We start from the raw sequence: 24773 nt of genomic DNA on the forward strand, positions 1-24773 counted from the left end.
TGCAAAAATTCTCAACAAGATACTGGCCAATAGGATCCAACAGTATATTAAGAAAATTATTCACCATGACCAAGTAGGATTTATCCCTGGGACACAAGGCTGGTTCAACACCCGTAAAACAATCAATGTGATTCATCATATCAGCAAGAGAAAAACCAAGAACCATATGATCCTCTCATTGGATGCAGAGAAAGCATTTGACAAAATACAGCATCCATTCCTGATCAAAACTCTTCAGAGTGTAGGGATAGAGGGAACATTCCTCGACATCTTAAAAGCCTTCTATGAAAAGCCCACAGCAAATATCATTCTCAATGGGGAAGCACTAGGAGCCTTTCCCCTAAGATCAGGAACAAGACAGGGATGTCCACTCTCACCACTGCTGTTCAACATAGTACTGGAAGTCCTAGCCTCAGCAATCAGACAACAAAAAGACATTAAAGGCATTCAAATTGGCAAAGAAGAAGTCAAACTCTCCCTCTTCGCCGATGACATGATACTCTACATAGAAAACCCAAAAGTCTCCACCCCAAGATTGCTAGAACTCATACAGCAATTCGGTAGCGTGGCAGGATACAAAATCAATGCCCAGAAGTCAGTGGCATTTCTATACACTAACAATGAGACTGAAGAAAGAGAAATTAAGGAGTCAATCCCATTTACAATTGCACCCAAAAGCATAAGATACCTAGGAATAAACCTAACCAAAGATGTAAAGGATCTATACCCTCAAAACTATAGAACACTTCTGAAAGAAATTGAGGAAGACACAAAGAGATGGAAAAATATTCCATGCTCATGGATTGGCAGAATTAATATTGTGAAAATGTCAATGTTACCGAGGGCAATATACACGTTTAATGCAATCCCTATCAAAATACCATGGACTTTCTTCAGAGAGTTAGAACAAATTATTTTAAGATTTGTGTGGAATCAGAAAAGACCCCGAATAGCCAGGGGAATTTTAAAAAAGAAAACCATATCTGGGGGCATCACAATGCCAGATTTCAGGTTGTACTACAAAGCTGTGGTCATCAAGACAGTGTGGTACTGGCACAAAAACAGACACATAGATCAGTGGAACAGAATAGAGAATCCAGTAAGTGGACCCTGAACTTTATGGTCAACTAATATTCGATAAAGGAGGAAAGACTATCCATTGGAAGAAAGAGTCTCTTCAATAAATGGTGCTGGGAAAATTGGACATCCACATGCAGAAGAATGAAACTAGACCACTCTCTTTCACCATACACAAAGATAAACTCAAAATGGATGAAAGATCTAAATGTGAGACAAGATTCCATCAAAATCCTAGAGAAGAACACAGGCAACACCCTTTTTGAACTCGGCCATAGTAACTTCTTGCAAGATACATCCACGAAGGCAAAAGAAACAAAAGCAAAAATGAACTATTGGGACTTCATCAAGATAAGAAGCTTTTGCACAGCAAAGGATACAGTCAACAAAACTCAAAGACAACCTACAGAATGGGAGAAGATATTTGCAAATGACATATCAGATAAAGGGCTAGTTTCCAAGATCTATAAAGAACTTATTAAACTCAACACCAAAGAAACAAACAATCCAATCATGAAATGGGCAAAAGACATGAAGAGAAATCTCACAGAGGAAGACATAGACATGGCCAAAATGCATATGAGAAAATGTTCTGCATCACTTGCCATCAGGGAAATACAAATCAAAACTACAATGAGATACCACCTCACACCAGTGAGAATGGGGAAAATTAACAGGGCAGGAAACAACAAATGTTGGAGAGGATGCAGAGAAAAGGGAACCCTCTTACACTGTTGGTGGGAATGTGAACTGGTGCAGCCACTCTGGAAAACTGTGTGGAGGTTCCTCAAACAGTTAAAAATATACCTGCCCTACGACCCAGCAATTGCACTGTTGGGGATTTACCCCAAAGATACAAATGCAATGAAACGCCGGGACACCTGCACCCCGATGTTTATAGCAGCAATGGCCACGATAGCCAAACTGTGGAAGGAGCCTCGGTGTCCAATGAAAGATGAATGGATAAAAACAAAAACAAAGAGCAGCCCAGGTGGTTTAGCAACACCTTCAGCCCAGGGTGTGATCTCAAAGACCCAGGATCAAGTCCCACATCGGGCTCCCTGTGTTTCTCATGAATAAACAAAATCTTAAAAAAAAAAAAAAAAAAAGTAAATAATAGGATCTCAGAAATTGTTTCCTGCTGCATGGCATGTGCATTTCCGGACACAGCACATGTCAGAGTGTCATACCCTAACTATATCATGAGGCAGACAGGTGAGCAGGTCCTTGAGGGGAAACTTTTGAGAATCTAGTCAGCTTCCTTCCTGAACTAACCCAGCATCTGGGAATACAGAAAGTAGCAGGGACTCAAAACCTGCCAGGCTGTGGCACAGGCTATGAGTCAGTTTCTTCAAACGTAAAAGGCCCTTATTACATCATCTTGCTGGTGTTTTCTGCCAGCTACCGGTTGACCATACTGCATTTTCTGAAAAGAAAAGCTTCTGACTGAGATGGTGTTTGATAAGGTACACCTTTGCCTCTTGATCTGTTTCACTGAATGTGGACCTCAAAGGACAACATGCATTTAACATCTTAATACTTAAAACACTGAGTCTCACTGTACCCTGTGAAAGGTTCTCTTCCTTCTCTGTATACCCTCCCCTCTAACCATATATTGTTTGGCTCAGGCATATATAAATCAAATTCCACAGAATGTAGTTTGTCCTTTCCCCATCTGTAGTCACACATTCTATTTTATTTATTTTTTTTTTTAAAGATTTTTATTTATTCATGATAGTCACAGAGATAGAGAGAGAGAGAGAGAGAGAGAGAGGCAGAGACACAGGCAGAGGGAGAAGCAGGCTCCATGCACCGGGAGCCCGACATGGGATTCGATCCCGGGTCTCCAGGATCGCGCCCTGGGCCAAAGGCAGGCGCCAAACCGCTGCGCCACCCAGGGATCCCACACATTCTATTTTAATGGCCATTTAACTAGAAAATTAATACCACAGCTCATAAAATGTTGAAAGAGGGAGAAATCTCACCCTCTTTCTTGATCCCTCGAATAATTACCCCCAAGGATCTCACCTGCACTTCCTTTGAAGGCTTCCTTCCCTCAACTCTTCCAGATGCAGTCCCTAAATATCCCCTCAACCATCCTCTCTTAACAGTAGCTGCTCTGGCTTAAAACTACCTAAGTGAAATTCCTCCAGCTGAACATGTACTTTGCTCATTTGCTCTTTTCCTTTGACATTGAAAGGTGCTTATTGAACACCTTAAAGAAAAACTCCAAGTCAACATCATATGATTAAAAGAACAAATCAAATTTGTGGGAAACGGCAAGGAAAGTAATGTACTATCTGATTATCATGTCAAAATTCAGTACCTAAAAATAATCATATCCACGGATGCTTACAAAGAAAAAGAGCTCAACACTGGTTTTCTCTAAAACTCGTGCACAAGCCCTACATATCATCCCCCATACATATTTGACGTGAATCAGCTGGGTGTAGGAAGTGAGAATTTATTTTTTTAATTTGGTTTTGTTTATTTTAAGGAGGACTTTGAGTCCTCCTTTGCCCCTAACATGAGATAGATGGGAAAAATTAGAAGAGGTTTCATGAAGAGATAAGCAAGAAATTAGAGATGTCAGATGAATGGGAAGATGGTATCCACTTTATAGATATGTGTAAGGAAAAGAGGAAAATAAAGAATCAAAAGTTGTTTTGTAAACATGTATGAGAGACAGGAAAGATTTGAGTGGAGGACAGCATTGAAGACATATACATTTTTTAGTTCATAAGCAAGGAAGTTTCTTTCTAAATTTTAAATAGGTAAAAAATGAAAGGAGAAAACAAGAATAAAATTGACCAGGAGAGATAGCAGCACTTAGTTTTAGAGGAATGCAGCAAATTACTCTGGTTACAAGTGTTTTAGGGAAATGGAGTAATTAGTTGTTTTCAGAAACCACAATTTCCAAATTAATGATTCATGGTTGAGTGCTTTGCACCTTCTAAGCCCTCAATAGATACTACGATTGATTGATATGTTACTTATGAAAAACAGAGGAACACTTATGAAGCAATTATACAAGCAATATATGAGTGAGAAAGCTACAGGCAGATCTTCAGCTGCCTGTAGATCCTAATGAAATGAAAAATAAATAACAACAATAATAATAACCCATACCTTCTCTGTGTCAATGCCCTTTGACATGGACCATGTTGAGACAATATAATCCATGACTCGTTCACTAAGGCCTTTGGGGACCTGATAGAGTTTCAGAAAGTCCCGCACATTATTCAGCATCTCATGGTATCGGTTGGTGTTGGCATACATTTGCTGGAAAATTGTGGTAACATTTCCAAAAATAGTTGCATAAAGAAGAGCTGAAAGAGAAGAAATAATGAAAATAAAATAAATATCCTAAGTGAAAAATAAATATGAATATTGGCCAAATCAATGAATAATTTGACAGATATTTTTATAAACTTTTAAAGATTAATGCATATTAACCCCTGAAAGGAGTACCTGGAATTTGGTATTCATTCAGTAAATGTTACCATCAGTATGAGAAACGTGACTTTATGTGTAGGTGCCTTCCTAGTCAATGTGGCAAAACATGAGAGTGAAGAATTAGATAATCCAAAGTTAGAATTTGCCAAAGAAATTCTAGCTTTAGGCAAAAGATATTTTGCTGCCGTGTCCTCCTGAATGAAGCCTGATCAATTTAAATTTTCCAGGGATTGATGATTCACTGCTTGTCTCTTTCAGCTTTTGGAATACTTCTCTGCTAATAAATATTTTTAAGAGAACATCAGAAATATGGGGAGTTAGGACAAATTAAAGAGTTCTATTTTTTAAAGAAGGAAACAGGACTGGAATAAATAGCTAAATTAAAACTTTACAAGTGCCTGAAAATTCCAGTTATTAAACTCATGTTTAATATCATGTTTAATCCCAGTATTGTAATTTATTTGATTCCATCATTTTAATTAAGAGTAAAGTCAACTTGCAAACCATTGCTATATATCTATAAAGTCCTATGAGTGCAGTAGGGATTTTAATGCCCGTGACTGCTACCTCCTCCCTCAACCCATAATTTACCAACTCTTTTCTTTTCAGATGTGGGAGGGCTACTAATGTTGACTTCATCTTGTAAAAGCTTTTTAAAAATAATTGAGTTCAGCCTAAACTCAACATACCTCCAGTCCCACCCACCCCACTGTACCCTGTCCCTTTGGTTCCATTCCTTGATTGACAGTAAGCTCTTTTGAAAAGGGGCAGTACTTTATTCCCCCTAATATTCATAAACACAATGTTTAGTAACCACATACATTCCATAAGCATTTCACAAAAGAATGGGGCATCAGCTAGTGGTCACTTCCATTCTACCTCCTCTAAGCATTTGAAAAATGACTCCTCTAAACTCAGTACAGTCTATTTCATTTCAGTTTCATCAGCCAAATCCATTTGATGAAAGTGGTATAAAATCAAGCTAGTGAAGCAATTTCCAAACCTTAAACTATTTTCAGAAAATCATTCATTTTTTTTAAGAACAGTTATTCTTTGAATATAACAAATTATAATTTCACCACAGAAAGCTATGATTTTATAAGCATTTACTCAGTTGTTTTTTGCTGTTATTTAGGGATTTTGATGCCAGTTCAGAACAATTTTTAAGACTGATGATATTTTGTTAAAATTGAGTAGGAACAATATAGTGCTGACATTTCTTCATTCATTCATTCATTCATTCATTTACTTCCAGTGTAGTTAACTTACAGTTATATTAGTTTCAAGTGTACAGTATAATTCTATGCATTACCCAGGGCTCATCAAGATAAATGTACTTCTCCATCCCCTTCTCCTGTTTCATCCATCCTCTCCACCCACAACCTCTCTGGGAACTATTGGTTTATTCCCTATAGTTAAATGTCTGTTTTTTGGTTTGTCTCTTTTTTTTTCTTTGTTCATTTGTTTTGTTTCTTAAATTCCACATATAAGTGAAATCATATGGTATTTGTCTTTCTCTAACTTATTTAACTTAGCATTATACACTCTAGGTCCATCCATGTCGTTGCCAGTGGCAAGATGGATCTTTAAATCTTTAAATATATATATATTTAAAAACAAAAAATAGGTAATCATAGATTTAATATCTCTATTCCATCATTGTTGATATTAGGAAAGACAAATACAGAAATACAAACAAAATAATGACAGATGAATCGTATAACAAATATGGAAGTTTTCATTTTCAGGAAAGAAAAATAAAGAAAATTTATGTTTTTAAAATAACGAACATTTCAGAAGTTAATGAAATAAGGCTACAATCATTTTTTACTACTGTTCAGCTATTATAAGTTGTCAATAAATATCACAGAACTACCTATTATTTTGACATGTTTAGGTTGTTTGGCTCCCTAAAATGCTTGCAATATGCTGTATTTGCCAAAGTGTCTTACTACTGCCTTTTAGTTTAACAAATCACCACACATTTCATCTTTTCGGGTACATTAAATATGCACACATTCGGTTCATATAAAAAGTTTAAGTACTAAAACATGAATAAAACTGCCAAAGTATTAAAAGTGTGCAGCATTAATAAATGAAGAATATAATCAACATCCCATTAAGTTTGGCATATTACAAAGATATCTACTTCTGCTTCCCATTTTCATGGGAGTATGGCAGCCTACTCTGGATAAGACTAATAAACAAGGTCAGGATTTAAAGTAAGATATTCAATTACATGTATTTATATTAAAATTTTTTTTACTTTGATCTAAGTTGCAAAAATTATGCAGAAAATTCATATGTATAACCCACATGCAATTTCTCACAGTGATGACATCTTACACAACTAAAGTCATTTATCAAAACCAGGAAATTGAAAATGGCACAATACAATTAATAAGACCATAGATCTTATTCATATTTCACCATTGTTTTAGATGCATTCTTCGTATGTGATTTTATAAAATTTTATCACGAGTAGATCTGTGTAATATATCTATATTTTTGAAAAGAGAAACTTCTTCTTCCTTAATATTTTCAATGCTTAGGACTATCATACATTTCAAAAACTATAGTAAGAGAAAGTACAATATTCCATAGCAAGCAAAACACTGCTTCCCACCAGACTCTGTTCCCAAGATAAATGTGTACATCTCTGTGTGGTATGTGTATTTGCCAAAATGTAAAAAAAAAAAAAATTTTTAGTGGCCTTCACACCCAGCGTGGAGCCCAATCTCATGGCCCTGAGATTAAGACCTGAGTTGAGATCAAATGTCAGATGCTTAAACTGACTGAGCCACCCAGGTGCCCCCAAAATGTCTATTTTTAATAGCCTTTATATTTGACAACGTGGCAATCATCAACTAATCTTATCATTTTAATTTAATAGTATTCCTCTAATCCCTTGGAGAATCATTGGTCTTCCTCTCATTCTGCCTTGATTGGGAAACAACAGATTACCCCAAAAGGTTGTAATAACTGAATATTTAAAAACTCTTTGGGTCTTAATTTGGGGAGGGAGGAGCAGTACTTAATACCAGAGGGAATAACATTTTTCCTTCCATTGATTCCCCTAATTTTCTTTTTCCTTAAATTGAAGTATAGTTGACACACAATGTTACATTAGTTTCAGGTGCACAACATAGTGATTCCACAAGTTTATATGTTATGCTATGCTCCATCTGTCACTATACAATGCTATTACAATATTATTGACTACATTCTCTATGCTGTACCTTTTATCCTTGCAACTTATCCATTCCTTAACTAGAAGTTTGTATCTCCTAGTCCCCTTTGCCCAATTTGCCTATCCCCTACCCTGACCCCTCTGGCAACAATCGGTTTGTTCTTTGTATTTATGGGTCTGCTTCTGCTTTGTGTTTCTTTGTTCATTTGTTTTGCTTTGTGTTTTTTTTTTAGATTCTATATATAAGCGAAATCATATGGTATTGTCTTTCTCTGATTTATTTCACATAGCATAATACCTTCTAAGTCTATCTGTGTCACCACAAACAGCAAGAGCTTATTCTTTTTATGGCTGAGTAATATTTCATTATATATAGTGCCTACAGTACTCTTCTCTAAGATCTTCACCTGGTCTATTTTCTCTCCTCATTCAAGTATTTGCTTAAAATCCAACTCACCACAGAGGGCTTCCATGACTACCTTTTCCAAACATCACCTTTCTCTCTATCTCTCTCTCTCTCTCTTTTTCTTTTTCTTTTTTTTTTGTGTGTGTATTTTTTTATTGGAGTTCGATTTGCCAACATATAATAACACCCAGTGCTCATCCTGTCAAGTGCCCACCCTCAGTGCCCATCACCCAGTCACCCCAACCCCCCACCCACCTCCCTTTCCACCACCCCTTGTTCATTTCCCAGAGTTAGGAGTCTCTCATGTTCGGTCACCCTCTCTGATATTTCCCACTCATTTTCTCTCTTTTCCCCTTTATTCTCTTTCACTATTTTTATATTCCTTGAATGAATGAGACCATATAATGTCCGATTGACTTGCTTCACTCAGCATAATACCCTCCAGTTCCATCCACGTTGAAGCAAATGGTGAGTATTTGTCGTTTCTAATGGCTGAATGATATTCCATTGTATACATAGACCACAGCTTCTTCATCTATTCATCTTTCGATGGACACCGAGGCTCCTTCCACAGTTTGGCTATTGTGGACATTGCTGCTATAAACATCGGGGTGCAGGTGTCCCGGCGTTTCATTGCATCTGTATCTTTGGGGTAAATCCCCAGCAGTGCAATTGCTGGGTTGTAGGGCAGGTCTATTTTTAACTCTTTGAGGAACCTCCACACAGTTTTCCAGAGTGGCTGCACCACTTCACATTCCCACCAACAGTGAAAGAGGGTTCCCCTTTCTCCACATCCTCTCCAACATTTGTTGTTTCCTGTCTTGTTAATTTTCCCCATTCTCACTGGTGTGAGGTGGTATCTCATTGTGGTTTTGATTTGTATTTCCCTGATGGCAAGGGATGCGGAGCATTTTCCCATGGGCTTGTTGGTCATGTCTATGTCTTCTTTGGTGAAATTTCTGTTTGTCTTTTGCCCATTTCATGATTGGATTGTTTGTTTCTTTGCTGTTGAGTTTAATAAGTTTTTTATAGATCTTGGATACTAGCCCTTTATCTGATAGGTCATTTGCAAATATCTTCTCCCATTCTGTTAAACATCACCTTTCTCCTAGATCACTCTCTATTACCTTACTACACCTAAATTCTTAATCTTTTTTATCACTACTTTATTTACTTATTTATTTATTTACTCACTTATATGCTTATCAATCTTCCCCATTAGAAATGCAAATTCTCTGAGTGCAGGCATAGGCCTTGTTCTTTTTGCTTACCACTGTATTTCAAGCCTTGTCTTTTGTGTTCCCTACTGTATTTCTAGAAGACAGACCAGGTTCTGGAACATAGTAAATGTTATATATATTTATATTTTTTCCAGTATACACCAAAAACCTAAGGAACGTTTTTTTCAGAAACATCCTTTTTGCTAATCAAAGTCTCACTACTGGTGATAGTAGATGAACTACTATCACAGATGGAATATACATTATTAATGAGAGTAGGAGAATAAAATATTTAGAAGCTAAGGTGACACATGTCCTGGCTATATTAAGATAATAAATAAATTGGGAAGGCCCATTATCATTCATCAAACATAATGCCCATGCTTGGCTTGGCCAGTTTTGTAAAGGTCTCTTATACAATTTTACCCTTTGAATGCAATGCTATATAGTCAATTCACCTACTTTATTAATCATAATTAGGCTAATTTATTAAAATTTGATAAGCCTCTTTTTATATGCATTCCCTTAGCCTTTTAAGCTTAAGACAAATTTAGACAAGCTACTTTTGCAAGCTCCTGATATTTAAAGTCTTAGTAATTCTGGCATACAGATTAGTAAATACCTTATCTAAAGAGTCTTATATTTTCTTACACGAAGAAATGATTTTGAAGATAACTGTGGTAGATTAAAGATGGCCACAAATCTCTGACAACTTTTCCACTGACAGGCAGTATCTACACCCCTTCCCCTTGAATTCAGGCCTACTCTATGACTAACCAATAGAATACAGTTACTGTGCTCATATGCCAGTGTCCGGGCCTAAGACTTAAAAAACTAGAAACTTACAATTCCTTGGTGTTTGAACACTAGCTTTTGGTTGTACCTTCCATGTCCTGAAGGAGTCCAAGCACTCTTCTAAAGAGGGCTACACAAAGAGGAATCAAGGTACCTAGCCAATAGCCATAGCTGAGCTCCCAGCTAAGCACAGGCCTTAAACTGGGCAATTTAAAATATTGATGTAAGAAGACATCTCTGGCAACACTTAAGGCTATATAGGTGATTCAGTAATCACTTTTTATTTCTATTTCCATTTAATAATCATAGTTAAGATATGAAGGAGGAGTGTCTGGGTGGCAAGTCAGTTAAGTTCGACTCTTGATTTTGGCTTAGATCATAATGTCAGGGTTGTGAGATCAAGCCCTGTATTGGGCTCCAGGCTGACTGCTTTGAGATTGTCTCTCTCCCTCTGCCTCTGCCTCTGCCTCTGCCCCTTTCCCTGCTCCCACACTCTCACGCATGTATGCTCTCTCTCTCTCTCAAAATAAATAAGTAAAATATTTTTTTAGTTATAAAAGACATGAAGGAAAATGATCCATCAACCCATAACTATGTGTGCAGCACACATCTTGACAACATCAGCTAACCAGCCATGTCTGTGGCTGAACCAACTAAGAAGTGGATTTCTAGACCCACTCAAGCCACCCCAGTTGATACCACATGGATCAGAAATAAGTCATGCCCTCCTATCCATGCATAAATTAGATTCAAGAGTAAAATAAATGGCTATTCTTATTTTAAGCTGCTATGTTTGATTAGTTATACAACTAAAATAATTTAAACCTTAATAAAATAGAATGATTCTCAACAGGATAGAAAACTGGGGGATGAGGGGAGTGATCTCCTTACAATGCACATCAGAACTCAATAGTATATTTTAGGAGATAGTTTTAAAACCTTTCATATACTTTATATTTTCAAATTCTAAAACATCTATTATTTTTATAATATAAGCATTAAAGTCATGAATGTTTAATGTTTTCGAAAGGAGGCACAGATTAAAAGATTGAATAATGCCATTACTAATCATTTATTTCATTATTCATTCACATTGTTGACTTCAGTAGATATATACTGAACATTTATTTTATACCAGCCACTACACTAGCCACTAAGGATATGATGATAAAAAGATGCAGTTCCTGTTCCCAAGTAATAGCACTACTTTCTATAGAAAAAATACAGTCTTTAATTCTCCCAAATCACATTCTTTGAAAGAAGGCTAATGATCTTTTCCTTTTCATAGGTTACAAAAATTCACAAATAAACTTAGAGCCAGTCTAAGTATATAAACTAAATATAGTTTATTTCTTATGGTTAAGTAATTTACAGAATCAAACAAAAATCTATGCTGAGCAAATTAATTGTAACTCAGCTTCCACTCTTAGGAGTTCCTCACTAAAACAGATAAGATGATGATATCTGGGTCTCTGAAGGAATTACATTCTCCAGTCACTTCATTTTGTTTGTTCCTTAGGTCAAGCTGCATCCATTCATCTCATTAATGATTTGTACTTTTTAGACTTTTTGTGCCTGTTCATGATGACATCCAACATTTACTTTTCCTAATTACCTTCTTATAAATCTTGGCAAGTAAATATTGGCCTTAGAATAAGCAATTAAAAATGTTGCTATGAAAATGCATTTCTGGTAACCTTTAAACCATGTAGGTGCTTTAACCATCATTTCCATTTCTATTTACATTCACTAAAGTCCACCTTTAATAATGATATTCAAGATGTAGAAGGAAGATGTCCCATCAATCTGTGATTGTATGGATAGCTCCCAGCCTGTTAAAATATATGATATGATTCCTGTTGGTCTTAGAACAAAGTGAAGAAGCTGATCTTCAGAAACCTGTGGTTTCGAAGTCTTCTTCTCCTTCCAATTCTCTTATAATGGCTCCTGGTTTCCCTGGATGCTCTTTTGCAATGACCCACATATGTAGGCACCCTCTAGGCATCTACTTATGAGCAGAAATTTTCTTTTCCGGTCTTCACTTAATCTATGCCCCATTCTATCTAGTACCTGAAATGCACCAATTATCCAGTTAGAAATGAATCTTATTACTTTATGTTAAATATTGAAAGCCATTTAATGTACTATCTTTCTAAGAAGTGTTAGAATTTTGAAGGAGTAATTCCAGTTAATACGAGTTGATTAAATCATTATTTGAATTAAATGCCAACTAGTGAGATGCACTGGGACACAGAGGGACAATTTTTGGAGCTAAGCAAATTATAGCATAATATTAGACAGAATGCACCAGTTTATGGATGATCCCATGAGTGTCATAACAACTGACTACATCAAAATAGTCTCAATAATTACATGAAGTGATTATTGATATTATTTCCTATATACCCTGAGTCACTTAATTTAATGAAATTAATACATAACAGAAACTTATGTTAATAAATTACTAATGTAACATCAAAGATGGAAGAAAAGAGGAGTTGAATGGAAAGATATAAGAGGATTGTTCATTCAAAGAACTCTAAGAAATTAAAGTTCAAGTAAAAACAAAGAATCAAAATAGCTTCACTTCATCTTTCTATGATAGCTATTCTATTTTTTATGCTAAGCAAATCCATTTTATTTTTCTCTCTAATCCAGCACAATTCATTTACACTTCTAGTGAAATTAGTACATTTACCTTGATTATATAGCTATAGAAATTTTTGTAGCTTTGATAAAGATTAGATGGAAAATATAAAAAAGGACTCTGAAATAAGAGGAGTAATAATAATAGATTGATAATAATAGATGCTCATAAAATACTGACCTCATCATTTCAAATTTGCTTATTATGAATCAAACAGTAGTTCCTAAAAAATATCAAAATATATCAGGCAACCAAAGACAACCAAAAATTAGTATTATCTTTAGAGGTTGCAGCTCCCCACTAGTGCCCATTTCATCCCTCTCTTTCATATACCTACTACCACCCTGAGCCCCCTTCTTACAGGGGCCTACCTCATTGCTTAGGACATCACATCCTCCTGGTTGGTACACTGCCCAGCTGATACGAAGGTGAGATCTCTCTCTCTCACTCTCTCTCTCTCTCTCTCTCTCTCTCACACACACACACACACACACACTTTAGAGGGAGCTGTCTTAGGTACTAAGCACCATCTCAAGCAAGGGACCTGCTCAATCTGCCATCCTTGGAATGCTGGTCACTCTTCTTTTGTTTCTCAGAAATTCTAAAGCCATCTTAGAAAGAAACAGAGGAAGGATAAATGTGAGATTTGGAAATAAAAAGGCACACAGATAGAGATTGCTAGTGATACAGTCACTCAGACATGCCTGCAGGGGAAAAGAGATACTTTTATTTTGATGTTATGTTTCAAAAATCATAGTTACAAAGAAACACTAAAACTTCAGGTGAGTACAAATGACTAAGGAAAATAAGATATATTCATTTCAGGTGATGCCAAGCTGGGCAAAGAACAGCACAAACACAAAAAAGCAGAACACCAATTTGGAAAAGATAGCATGATGGACCTTTCTGTTTTTGCAATTAAAGGGATTTCTTTAATGTTTCTATGTCAAAAAATTGCTAATGTTTTGGTTTCTAGGAACAACTGAAAGTACAGATTATATTTTACAAGTTACTTAACTAATAATATGTGCTTTTAGTTCTTCTATTTTGTTTCCAATTTTTTTTCCCTCTGTTAAGTTAGGAGAAGGCATATTTTCTCTTCTACCATCTCTATTCTCCCTCTCTCTTTATCTCTCTCACACACACAAGTTCAATTATGATCTGATCTGATGAATAGATGATATGATATAAGCTGTATTTTTCAGGATATTTATAAATTCTTATATTGTATCTTTCTTTAAAAAACCTAAAAACAAAAAATAAGGAAACTATAATGGTAAGATTCAGACTATAGTAATTCAATGATTTGATACAGAAATTTTCCTACACCCCTCAACTTAAGGAATGCAAAGGTCAACCTGCTTTATCTAGTTATAAATCCAGCTTTATGAGCTACAGGAAAAAAGTGAGAAAATAAAGTGAGTTTGGAATGGTACAATTAAGGTAAAAATGGAATTTCTTTTACTTATGGATCTTGTCTGTTTATTTTGTATTAGATATACATTTTAATTGCTTTCCAGTAGTCTTTGTTTTTTAGCAATAATATCTGCAAGTCATTTTTGTAATCTTTAGCATCAGAATATAAAAAGAAACATAAGTAGAAAGTAACACTAAATCATTTACTCTTTCTATATATCTATAAAGTGGATGTTACTATTATGCTTACCTTAAGATGGAAGCACCAGATATAATATTTGAATAATCTTAAGATACCTAGTGCCAAAACACAAGTATTATTGATTCAAGATCCAAAAGTGAAGTGGCATTGCCAACAACCTGAGGACTCCTAAGAACAGTACCTGTAGAATAGCCAAGAGCTTCTCATATACTCTTGCAAACTATCTTCTTGCTGACCTTCAATACGATTCATTCTTACTTCCAAATTTTTGATCATGCAATTCCCTTGCAGTGGATTTCAAATATGATCACAATTTATTTTCTATCTTGGTATGCACATGTCTTTGTCTTTGTCTTTCTATCTTTGGTATGCTTCTCTACCATAGGTGGAATCGATTTCCTTTCATCTGGGCTGGCTTTGTGACTTCCAATAGAATGTGACAGAGATGTTATTATGCAACTTTGCTTTCAATTTATGAGTATACATAGAAACATGACTAGAAGGATGTTTACAAAATGTTAATAGTTGTTGTATTAGGAAAATAGAATTTGTGGTGATTTTATGTTCCTTAAAGTAGTCTACATTTAAATTTTTACAATAAGCATGTACCATTTTTATAAAAAGAATAAGTTATTTGCATTTTTAGAAAGAACAAAGCTATAAATCTCTTTAAAGGACAATTAGTTTAGCTCTCAGGTGACATATTCATGAGAAGTCATTAAAAACCCAAGATGCTAATGGTGATAGCAAACCTTACTTAGTGCTTATTATAAGCCTTATTTTTGTTATCTCATCAAATTCACATAATCGCCCTAGGTTACTATTTTATCCTCATTACAAACATAAGAAAACAAATTCAGGAAATTAATCTGCCCAAATTCAGGTCAGAGCTTCAACCTCAGTAACTCCACAACCCAACATCCTCATCAATTTTAATGTTGATTTTGTAAATAATAACCATCCTATCCCGCAGCAGACCTATTATAGCCATGTTAGCTGTTTACTAATCAGTGATATGTCCAAAAGTTCTTCAGTATGAACAGCAGATCTCAAAGAATCAAATACTCCTAGGGTCTAGATTATAGGTCAAATAGAAACAAGATGCACCCCTTAGGTGAGATGAACCAAGAACTGTTTTTGGCTCCTCACTAAACTAGGATATGCTTACATGAATACAGACTCCTAAGCCCTTAAATCTGTTATGGTTGCCACAATACCTAAATGGTCATTTAATACAGTAGAAAACAAAATTTATTGATTGATATCTCTGTAACATAAAAGGAAAATTCTAGTTTACGTTGCTTATCCCTAATCACCATGATACAATGTTAAATATATACACATGATACATATCAATATTAATCAGGAATTAATTTTTTCTTTCTTAAAAATATTTAGTACATGCACATAGCCTAGAAGGAAAAGGCACTCTGAGAGAAACTGCAGGATCTCTACAATGGGAAAAAGTAATCTATCTGCCAGACTCAGTACATTTTTTTTTCTCATTTATTTTATCACTTCCCCCCCTAGACTCTAAGCTACGGAGTGTAAAAAATTATATCCTTGACTTTTTTCAAACCAAGTCAGAGTTTTGCTCAGTGAAGGAATAAATGAAAGTTAATTTAGCCTTCTATAAATAAAGAGATATGAGGATTTCTCTGACTATGTGAATATAATAGAACATTAGCACGACTGTATCTCTCTGGCTGCCTATACAGTGCATGAACAATCTTACTCCTTATTAGAATTTCATGTAATGCATAGCAAACACTTCATCAAAGGAAAGGCATTATTATCCTTGAATGAATGTATTCTTTAAGCTTCTTAAGCCAGGACCAATATCATCTATTTCCTCCAGAATCCTCAAGAATAACTAGATATTCTTCAACAAAGAGTATGACTGACAAAAGTTGCTGACTAAGATGAAACAGAACGGTGATAGGGACCCTCTCCCTTTTTTGGTGAAATTATACCATGGGTTTGTGGGAGCATAAAGACAGTAAGTTTTATGTACACTGTCAAAACTTTTTAAGAATGGTATTTTAGCCATTTTATAAATATAATTAGGCCCCCTGTGCATTGGCCAATAGTCAGGGTATTCACAAACATATCAAGCATACATGTATTAAGTGCCTGCTGTATGTAAACAATGATAGGCACAATGAGAGGTACAGAGGTGTGCAACTTTATGTACATATTTTAAATTTTTAAATTAAGACTGGAAGCAATTTGGTTATAAAATTCTGTACTCAGGAATGATTATGAATGTTCTCGTACTCCTTAAAAATGTTCTTAAGCAAGGTATCAGAAATCTGACAAAATATCAACACAATAAATACCCTGATCATTAAATAATTATACATTTGGCAAAATGCTCTGGAAGAGTTAGTAAGGTCAACACTGAACAGGTTGACCTTACAGTCCTACTAAGGGTGTTTTACATTAAAATTACAGGTTAGCCTCATCATTGCTGACTTAACACTGCCCTTGACAACTCTCATTACTCTAGTGCTACCTCCTTCACTTTTAAGACACACTGTTCCTCTCCTGGCTCTTGTCTCCTCCCTTATCTAAGGTATCTGTCCAATTAATCATTCAAACCTTCACCCTCTGAGAGTAAAAGAGGACATTCTCAATATTATGTCGGGACAACAGGAGTGAGTCGATCTGTCCTAGGTAAACTAGAGACACTATGTGTCACTCCATTCTTACTCCAACTCCTCTTCCTATGGTCTCTCCTCTCATGATAAGAAACAAGGTCTATAGGTTTCTAATAGTCTTTTGCATCAGAACTCACTCCTTGAGAAAGACTGGCCATTCATGGGATCAATTATCATCTGACCTAGATGGCTAGCGTGTTTTTGTGCCCTACAGTCTCATGTTGCAAGTGCCTACACACATATCACTTTATTCGGATGAATGCATTCCTCAAACTGCCTAGTGTGGTGCCTAAAAGGAATCATGTCATTTTCTCCTAACCTACAATATTCTCCAAATCTCTTTTTACAGTGATCTGAACAGCAGAAAGTATAAAACCAAGGCTCTAAAAGTGGAAACCCCTACATCATTTGTTGCTGGGACTGTAGACAGACTAATATAGTTGACCCTGAGTGTTTAAAATAAAGATATAAGTGAGATGATAAACTTATGTCTAGAGAAGGCAAAATGACTTAGAAGAATCTGATTTGATGGAGCAGCCCGGAATTTGCAAACTATATTCTTTGGAACACTATAATTCTCTATGACTTTAACAGATGTCTAAAAAAAAATCTAAAAAAAATAGTTTCTGGATCAAATAAGTTTTCTATTAGCGCTCTCTCTCAGAGTCCCAATCCACATTAGCATATCACAATGCTTATTAACATATCAAAAGCTCTGAGAAGCCTTGCAGTAAAGACACCATTTTTCATAGTTGTTTGTTCTTGGAACCCTTTTTATTCATTAAAACCTTAGGAACATTTTGCAGATCTCCATGGAAAATCATTTCACAATCCCTGCAGTAGGCAGGAGGGAGCAGGTGCAGGCATTAGAGTGTATGAGAAATGGTTGCCATTGTCCCAGGATGCTAATGCAGGCCAGCAATGAAGAATCCATTTTAGCAAACCTAAAAATTGGTGGTGCTACATGAACCAGTGTCACAGATTGACGTAGAGAAGGAACTAGTTACAAAAGGTAACACTCACCTGTAGTAAAAGCAAGAGAAGGAGTGAGTGCTAGGTGGTGAGGCCAAACTTGAATATGATTGAAAAATAATCCAGGCAGTGGTAGAGAGCAAGGTGAGGGACAGTATAGGTGAATTGGCAAGTCTGTTGCTCTCTCTAGCCAGAGTTGTTGAGTTTTTAGGCAGACTCTCTGTGTTCCCTTGCCACTGTTTTGTGGGTCACAAAGTGGCATTCTCTAAATGAATCTTAAGTCAGGGCACCTGGATCGCTCATTTGGTTAAGTGTTAAGCATCTGCCTCTGGCTCAGGTCATGATCCCAGGGTCCTGGGATTGAGCCCCATGCCTGGCTCCCCATTCAGTGGGGAGCATGCTTCTCCCTCTCCCTTTGCCCTTCCCCTCACCTCTGCTAACATTCATTCTCTCCGTCTCTCTATCTCTCTCTCGCTCTCTCTCTTTTAAATAAATAAATAAATAAATAAATAAATAAATAAATAAATAAATAAATAAAATCTTTAAAAAAATAATTGAGTCTTGGGACGCCTGGGTAGCTCAGCCATTGAGCATCTGCCTTCGGCTCAGAATGTGATCCCGGGATCTGGGATCAAGCCCCAAATCGGGCTTCTTGCAGGAGCCTGCTTCTCCCTCTGCCTGTGTCTCCGCCTCTCTATATATGTGTCTCATGAATAAATAAATAAAATCTTTAAAAACAAAAAAAACTGGGATCCCCAGGTGGCTCAGCAGTTTAGTGCCTGACTTTGGCCCAGGGTGTGATCCTGGAGTCCCAGGATTGAGTACCACATCAGGCTCCTGGCATGGAGCCTGCTTCTTCCTCTGCCTGTGTCTCTGCCTCTCTCTGTGTGTGTGTGTGTGTCTCTCATGAATAAATAAATAAAATCTTTAAAATAAATAAATAAATAAACAAAAAAACTTGAGTCTTAAGTCAGTGTTTGATGAAGAAAGGGTAAAATGCTATTTGAAAAACCTTAGTCTTGTATGTATAGACAGCTTGCACTGGAATGTGAGAGACACTAAAGGCAGGTTTAGATAGAAAGGCAGGTTGGTAAACATCTCTGTGAAGAAGTTAAGAGCATCTGAAACAGAGCAGGGACTGGCAGAGAGAGAGAGAGAAAAAAAAATAAACCAACCAAAGACATGAGGAAGAATCAGCGGACTCATACAGTTATATCCTTGCAGTCCTGGCGCCCTGGGCAGCATCTGCCATATCTCGGCTCTCTGTCGTTTCAGTGTGTACTATCTTCCTTTACTTTGATCTATATCTTCCTAAATCTCTTTGTAAATCTCTTCAGTTGTATACCTTTTGCTTCCCTATATAAAGTGTAAATTTTATTGTAAACAAGAAAACATATTTTCCATGAATTGTGCATTTCTGAGGAGAACCTTATGCATTGCTTGGAGCAATAAATTAAATTATATGAAAGGTTAACTGATGTTAAGCATGCGATTATAAACATGCATTTCATATATTATAGGGCACCTCGCTGACTGACTTTATTTTTTTAAAGATTTTATTTATTTATTCATGAAAGACAGAGAGAGAGAAAGAGAGAGAGAGAGAGGCAGAGACACAGGCAGAGGGAGAAGCAGGCTCCATGCAGGGAGCCCAACGTGGGACTCGATCCCAGGACTCCAGGATCACGCCATGGGCCGAAGGCAGGTGCTTAACACTTAACCAACTGAGCGATCCAGGTGCCCTGACTTAAGATTCATTTAGAGAATGTCACTTTGCCACCCACAGAACAGTGGCAAGGGAACACAGAGAGTCGGACTGTCTCACTGACTTACTTTAAAGATAAATTCCTATCCTGTGTTTAAACAGGATTGGGTCTTTTAAAGACTAATCACCAAGAGACTATCACGTAAAGACAATCATATCATCATCCAATTAAATGAACAAATCCATGTGATGATATATGGAGACATGAAAATAATCCATCATGAAATAACAGAATACATTACTCCACTTACAATTCTTGGGAACTATGATTTGTGGAAACTTTGAGTATTTTGGCCAGGGAAACTTTCCACCCTAAGCCTATTCATTAGTTGCTGGCTGAAATGCAAAACTTAGTTAATTGCCTTTAATGAATGGAGCCAATACAAACCTATTAGGTAAACAGAAATAGCATTGGTTTAGTAGGTTTCAAAGGCTTTAATTCTTGATTTGATAAAATTATCCTCATCTTTCTAACGTGCAAGACTGTGTACCCCATGAAGCACTGTGTATCCCCTGAAACATGACATGATATATTACTAAATGTCTTCTCTATCTCCCACATTACTAGGTTTCATTCTTTTCTAATAACACTTGGTACCGAATGTTCACCTTTTCAATAAATCATTACTGCCAAGGTCTGACGTGTATGGAATAAAGCCATACCAAGTTCATTTTACTGGGCACATCACTGTGACAGAAATGTCAACTATAATAAGCATGTGATGAAAAAGATCTCCAGGGCTCCTGTCAGGTAGTACATAACCTGAGAGTAGGTTAAAATTGAACATTTACATGAAGAGGCTGGGTGACTGTGGCTGACAGCTGTCATTAACAATATGAAGAAGAAGAAATATGCCACCTAAGATTTTCCAGCTTTCACAATTTACAAGTGCTTTCACATTCCCATTTAATCTTTCCAACAAACATGGGGTTGGGCATTATTCCCCACTTATGGGTAAGAAATATGTCTCTTCTCCCCATCCATATCGCCACTGCCCTAATTAAGGCACTCATCATCTCTCGGCTGAATTACTGCCATAGCCGCCTGACTGACATCTCTGCCAACGATCATGTTCCAGCTATAAGAACGGAGTACTATTAGGTTTTTCTGGGAGGACAAAAGAACCTGAAAACTCAGTTATTTCACAATAACCAATTTTTACTTGGCATTCACATCTATAAGGTGGATGTAGATCATACAGCTCATTACGTTGTTACTAATTTATAGATCAATAATGTGGCTCTTGATGAGTCAAGTAAATGCCTTTTGTAATTGTTTCAGTCATTAGGAAAACTCATATGATTTATCTGAAAATAAGAACTAGATGCAAATCAGAGATTCAAGCACATGTCAATATGTTTTATATCCGTGGGCACTCAGTAAAAGTGAGTTTTCCAACTAAGAGACATTAAATTTGGTAAGAATGATTGTTTAATGATCCAGTGATTTAAATTGCTTTAGCTATTGTCTGGAGTCACTTAAGAAATCACTTATTTTTACTTTTCTGGAAAGATGTGGAGTAAAAGAAAATAATAAAATTCTATAACTATTTAGCATAAATGTCCAAAATCCTTCTCAATATTTTCTCCCAATAAAAGAATCAGGTAGCAGGGTACAAAAGAAGCTGGAAATGAGAGCAGGCCGTGAACACTGCAAATCACATGAAGTGATTATCACAAATCCACTACTGACAGACACAAAGTGATTTCTGTATATGCACAGGTCAACCGATGGTTCCTGTTCCGAGGGCTGATTTGGTTCTAGTTTTCTATTTCGAATTAGGAACCCGGGCTTCTAACATAGTAGTGTATTTTAGGGGGCTTAATAACCACTAACTCTTAAGCATGCAAGAGGCCTGAGAGTCCTGGGCCTGAAAATAATTCATATTTAAAACATAAAAAATCCCCCCATAGAAGAAAGAACAGAGCATAAAGTTTATCTTCTAGAACTTTATTCCTGAAGAAGTGAGGTTTTTGCTGGACACTTTGCTTTGTATATTTGTTACCACAGAAAATTTGAACTTCACAAGGAAGCTCATAATTAAAGCAACTGAGCACCCTCTGTATAAATGTGCTTTTCCCTTTCAAATGGCTGGTAAGATTAAGAGCATGGGATTTTTGCATTTAGAATCTAAATTCAAATCCCAAAAGCACCCACACAATAGTCAATAAACTTGGAAAAGTCATTTAATCTTTCTGAGTTTCTAGCTCTTCAGCAAAAAGAAAAAATCAATAGTAATAATAAACCTTGCCTATGATTTTAGGAATAGTTGAATTACATGATTCATGTAAAATGGTTTGCACAGAGGTTGCCACATACAAAGCACTCATGAAAAGTAAACTATAGCCAAGATCTGGAAGTAACCTAGTGTCCCTCAAAGATGAATAAAGACACTGAGGTTTATATATATACAATGGAATATTACTCAGCCATAAAAAAAGAATGCAAACTTGCCATTTGCAACAACGAAGATGGACACAGAGCATATTATGCTAAGTGAAATAAGTCAGAGAAATACAAATACCATATGATTTCATTACTTATATGTGGAATCTAAAAAGCAGAACAAATGAACCAACAAATAGAAGCAAACCTATCAACACAGAAAACAAACTGATGATTGCCACAGGGGAATGAGTTGGGGGCATAGGCAAAATAGGTGAAGGGGATAAAGAGATACTAACTTCCAGTTATAAATTAAATAAGTCATAGGAACAAAAAGTATAGCATAGGGACTATAGTCAATACTACAGTAATAATGTTGTATGGTGGCAGATGGTAACTATACTTGTCATGTTGAACATAGTATAATGTATGAAACTCTTGAATCACTATGTTGTACACCTGAAACTAATATAACATTGTATATCAACTGTGCTTCAACTTAAAAAAATGAAAGTGATAGTTCTATAAGTAATATTGAAATCTTGCCAGCTCTCTGTATATTGTTAAATGGGAAAATTGAAATCTGACTTCAGTATTATATTGGGTTATCTGAAGATTTTGTAAGTCAGAAAAATACCTCCTAAGCATGAACATGACTGCAGGTGATCAGTCAAATATCAAATTCTAAAACTCTAGTAAGATTTGCTTGCTATTTCAAATACACTCTGGATTTCTTCTTCACTGCTCTTAAATGTAGACTATAAAAAAAAACTTTATAAAGCAAGTAACCATAAGATGACATAGTATCAAATACATTTTTAAAATTACCACTAGATGAAAGGCCAAAAAGGCTAATTTAGACTAGAAAGATTTATTTTCTGTAATTCTTCTTTCTCATTTAGTTCATCTTTGAACAACCCAAAATTATGGTACATATTTAGGGAATGTTAACTGCCTTCCTAAAAATGAAATCTGGACTTCTTCCAACCAAGATGTAGGAACTGATAACAGCCATATCCTTCCATTATAACTAATGAAAAAAATATATGAAATATTTGAAACAAGAGTTTTTAAAAGTAGGGCAGCAAACAGGATGTCATTGTTTCCCTGAGGGACAGGAAATAAACAAGATGAGTCCAACGACTGATCACAGAATGAGGAAAGGAGGGAATTCAGGTTGATCAAGATGACCCAGGTGAGTTGATGAGACTGAGATCTTAATTTGGGAAGGCTACAGAAGCTGAAATTTTTATGAGAGAGTATCAGAAATGAATATGACAAAGAAACTCCAGAAATCTCTCGAGGACCCTTTGAGTCTTTGTCTGTACACTACAATGTATGGATAGGGTGAAACTCCTTGAACCCAAACTAGAAATAGCTGGTGAATCTGTAGGTTGAACCAAGGTCTCTGTTCTAAATTTGCCTTCCAACCAGCCAAAGTGAAGAGACCTCATTGAATATGTAGGATATTCACTAGAAAACCCAGAAAAGTCATGTCTTAGGAATAGGTTTAAACTAGCAAAAGAGTAAAGGCAGGTTGCCTGGGTGGCTCAGTTAGTTAAGCATCTGACTCTTGATTTTGGTTCTGGTTATGATCTAAGGGTCATGGATCAAGCCCTGTGTTGGGCTTCCTACTGGGTGTGGAGCCTGCTTAGGATTCTCTGTCCCTATGCCTCTGGCCCCACTCATGCTCATATTCTCCCTCTCTCTCAAAAGAAATAAATAAATTATTTTTTTTTAAAGAGGCTATTTTAGACTCATCTAACAAAGCTTTAAAAACAAGCCTTAAAGGGAGGGGCACTTGTCGTGTTGAGCACTGGGTGTTATATGATAAGTCACTATATTCTATTCCTGAAACCAATATTATAAGATATTAAGTAACTAGAATCTAAATTTAAAATTTGAAACAAACAACAACAACAAAAAGAATTGATGGTCAGCGATACATCTATAAATAGGCTTAGAATGAGAAAAATGTTGTCACTACTGATTCTTAGTTCACATTCTTCTGGAAGAAATAAGACCTGGACATGTTCAAATTTCAAATGCATATGGGAGAGGAAGCAACAAAAGTCTGGAAGAAATAAAACCTGGACATGTTCAAATTTGAAATGCATATGGGAGAGGAAGCAACAAAAGTCTGGAATTAGCCGAACATACATTACTTTGAAAAATGAATCCCAATATAGATAATCTGAATAATGAGTATTTCTGACTTAAGGACTTGAGAAAGGGAGAGAACAACAACGTGATTAAAATTTTTTTTTAAAAGAAGAAAAATTACAAAGTCAAAAATGCTAAGAGATCATGAGATAATCATTCAAAAGACACTTCAATTCTGACTCAGCCACTAGATATTTAGCAAATCTTTGCATTTTGCTTTTGTCACTGGAGAAACTTCTAAAACTGCCCCCTCTCCTTATGAGAAATCTCCGTGCATCCTAAATTTCCAATAAAAACATTTTCTCAGTAAAAGAGATTATGCCTAATCTCCCTAGCACATAAAATTGCCTCCTCCGTGTGTGTTCTATTTACTTCTACTGTATGTTCATGGTGCTATCAGCCTGTTTCACTTGCTTTA

At 36.0% G+C, this 24773-nt stretch overlaps 1 protein-coding gene across 1 annotated transcript in view; it reads right to left on the reverse strand.

Moving 5' to 3' along the window:
• The window catches only part of KCNH5 (potassium voltage-gated channel subfamily H member 5), a 273633-nt gene that overhangs the window by 101303 nt on the left and 147557 nt on the right, over nucleotides 1-24773 (reverse strand). The window contains exon 8 of the mRNA XM_038544896.1: nucleotides 4207-4406. Coding sequence (XP_038400824.1) covers nucleotides 4207-4406 — 200 coding nt within the window. The remainder of the gene's footprint in view (nucleotides 1-4206; nucleotides 4407-24773) is intronic.

Source organism: Canis lupus, chromosome 8 (assembly GCF_011100685.1).
Source record: "Canis lupus familiaris isolate Mischka breed German Shepherd chromosome 8, alternate assembly UU_Cfam_GSD_1.0, whole genome shotgun sequence".
Taxonomy (NCBI): domain Eukaryota; kingdom Metazoa; phylum Chordata; class Mammalia; order Carnivora; family Canidae; genus Canis; species Canis lupus.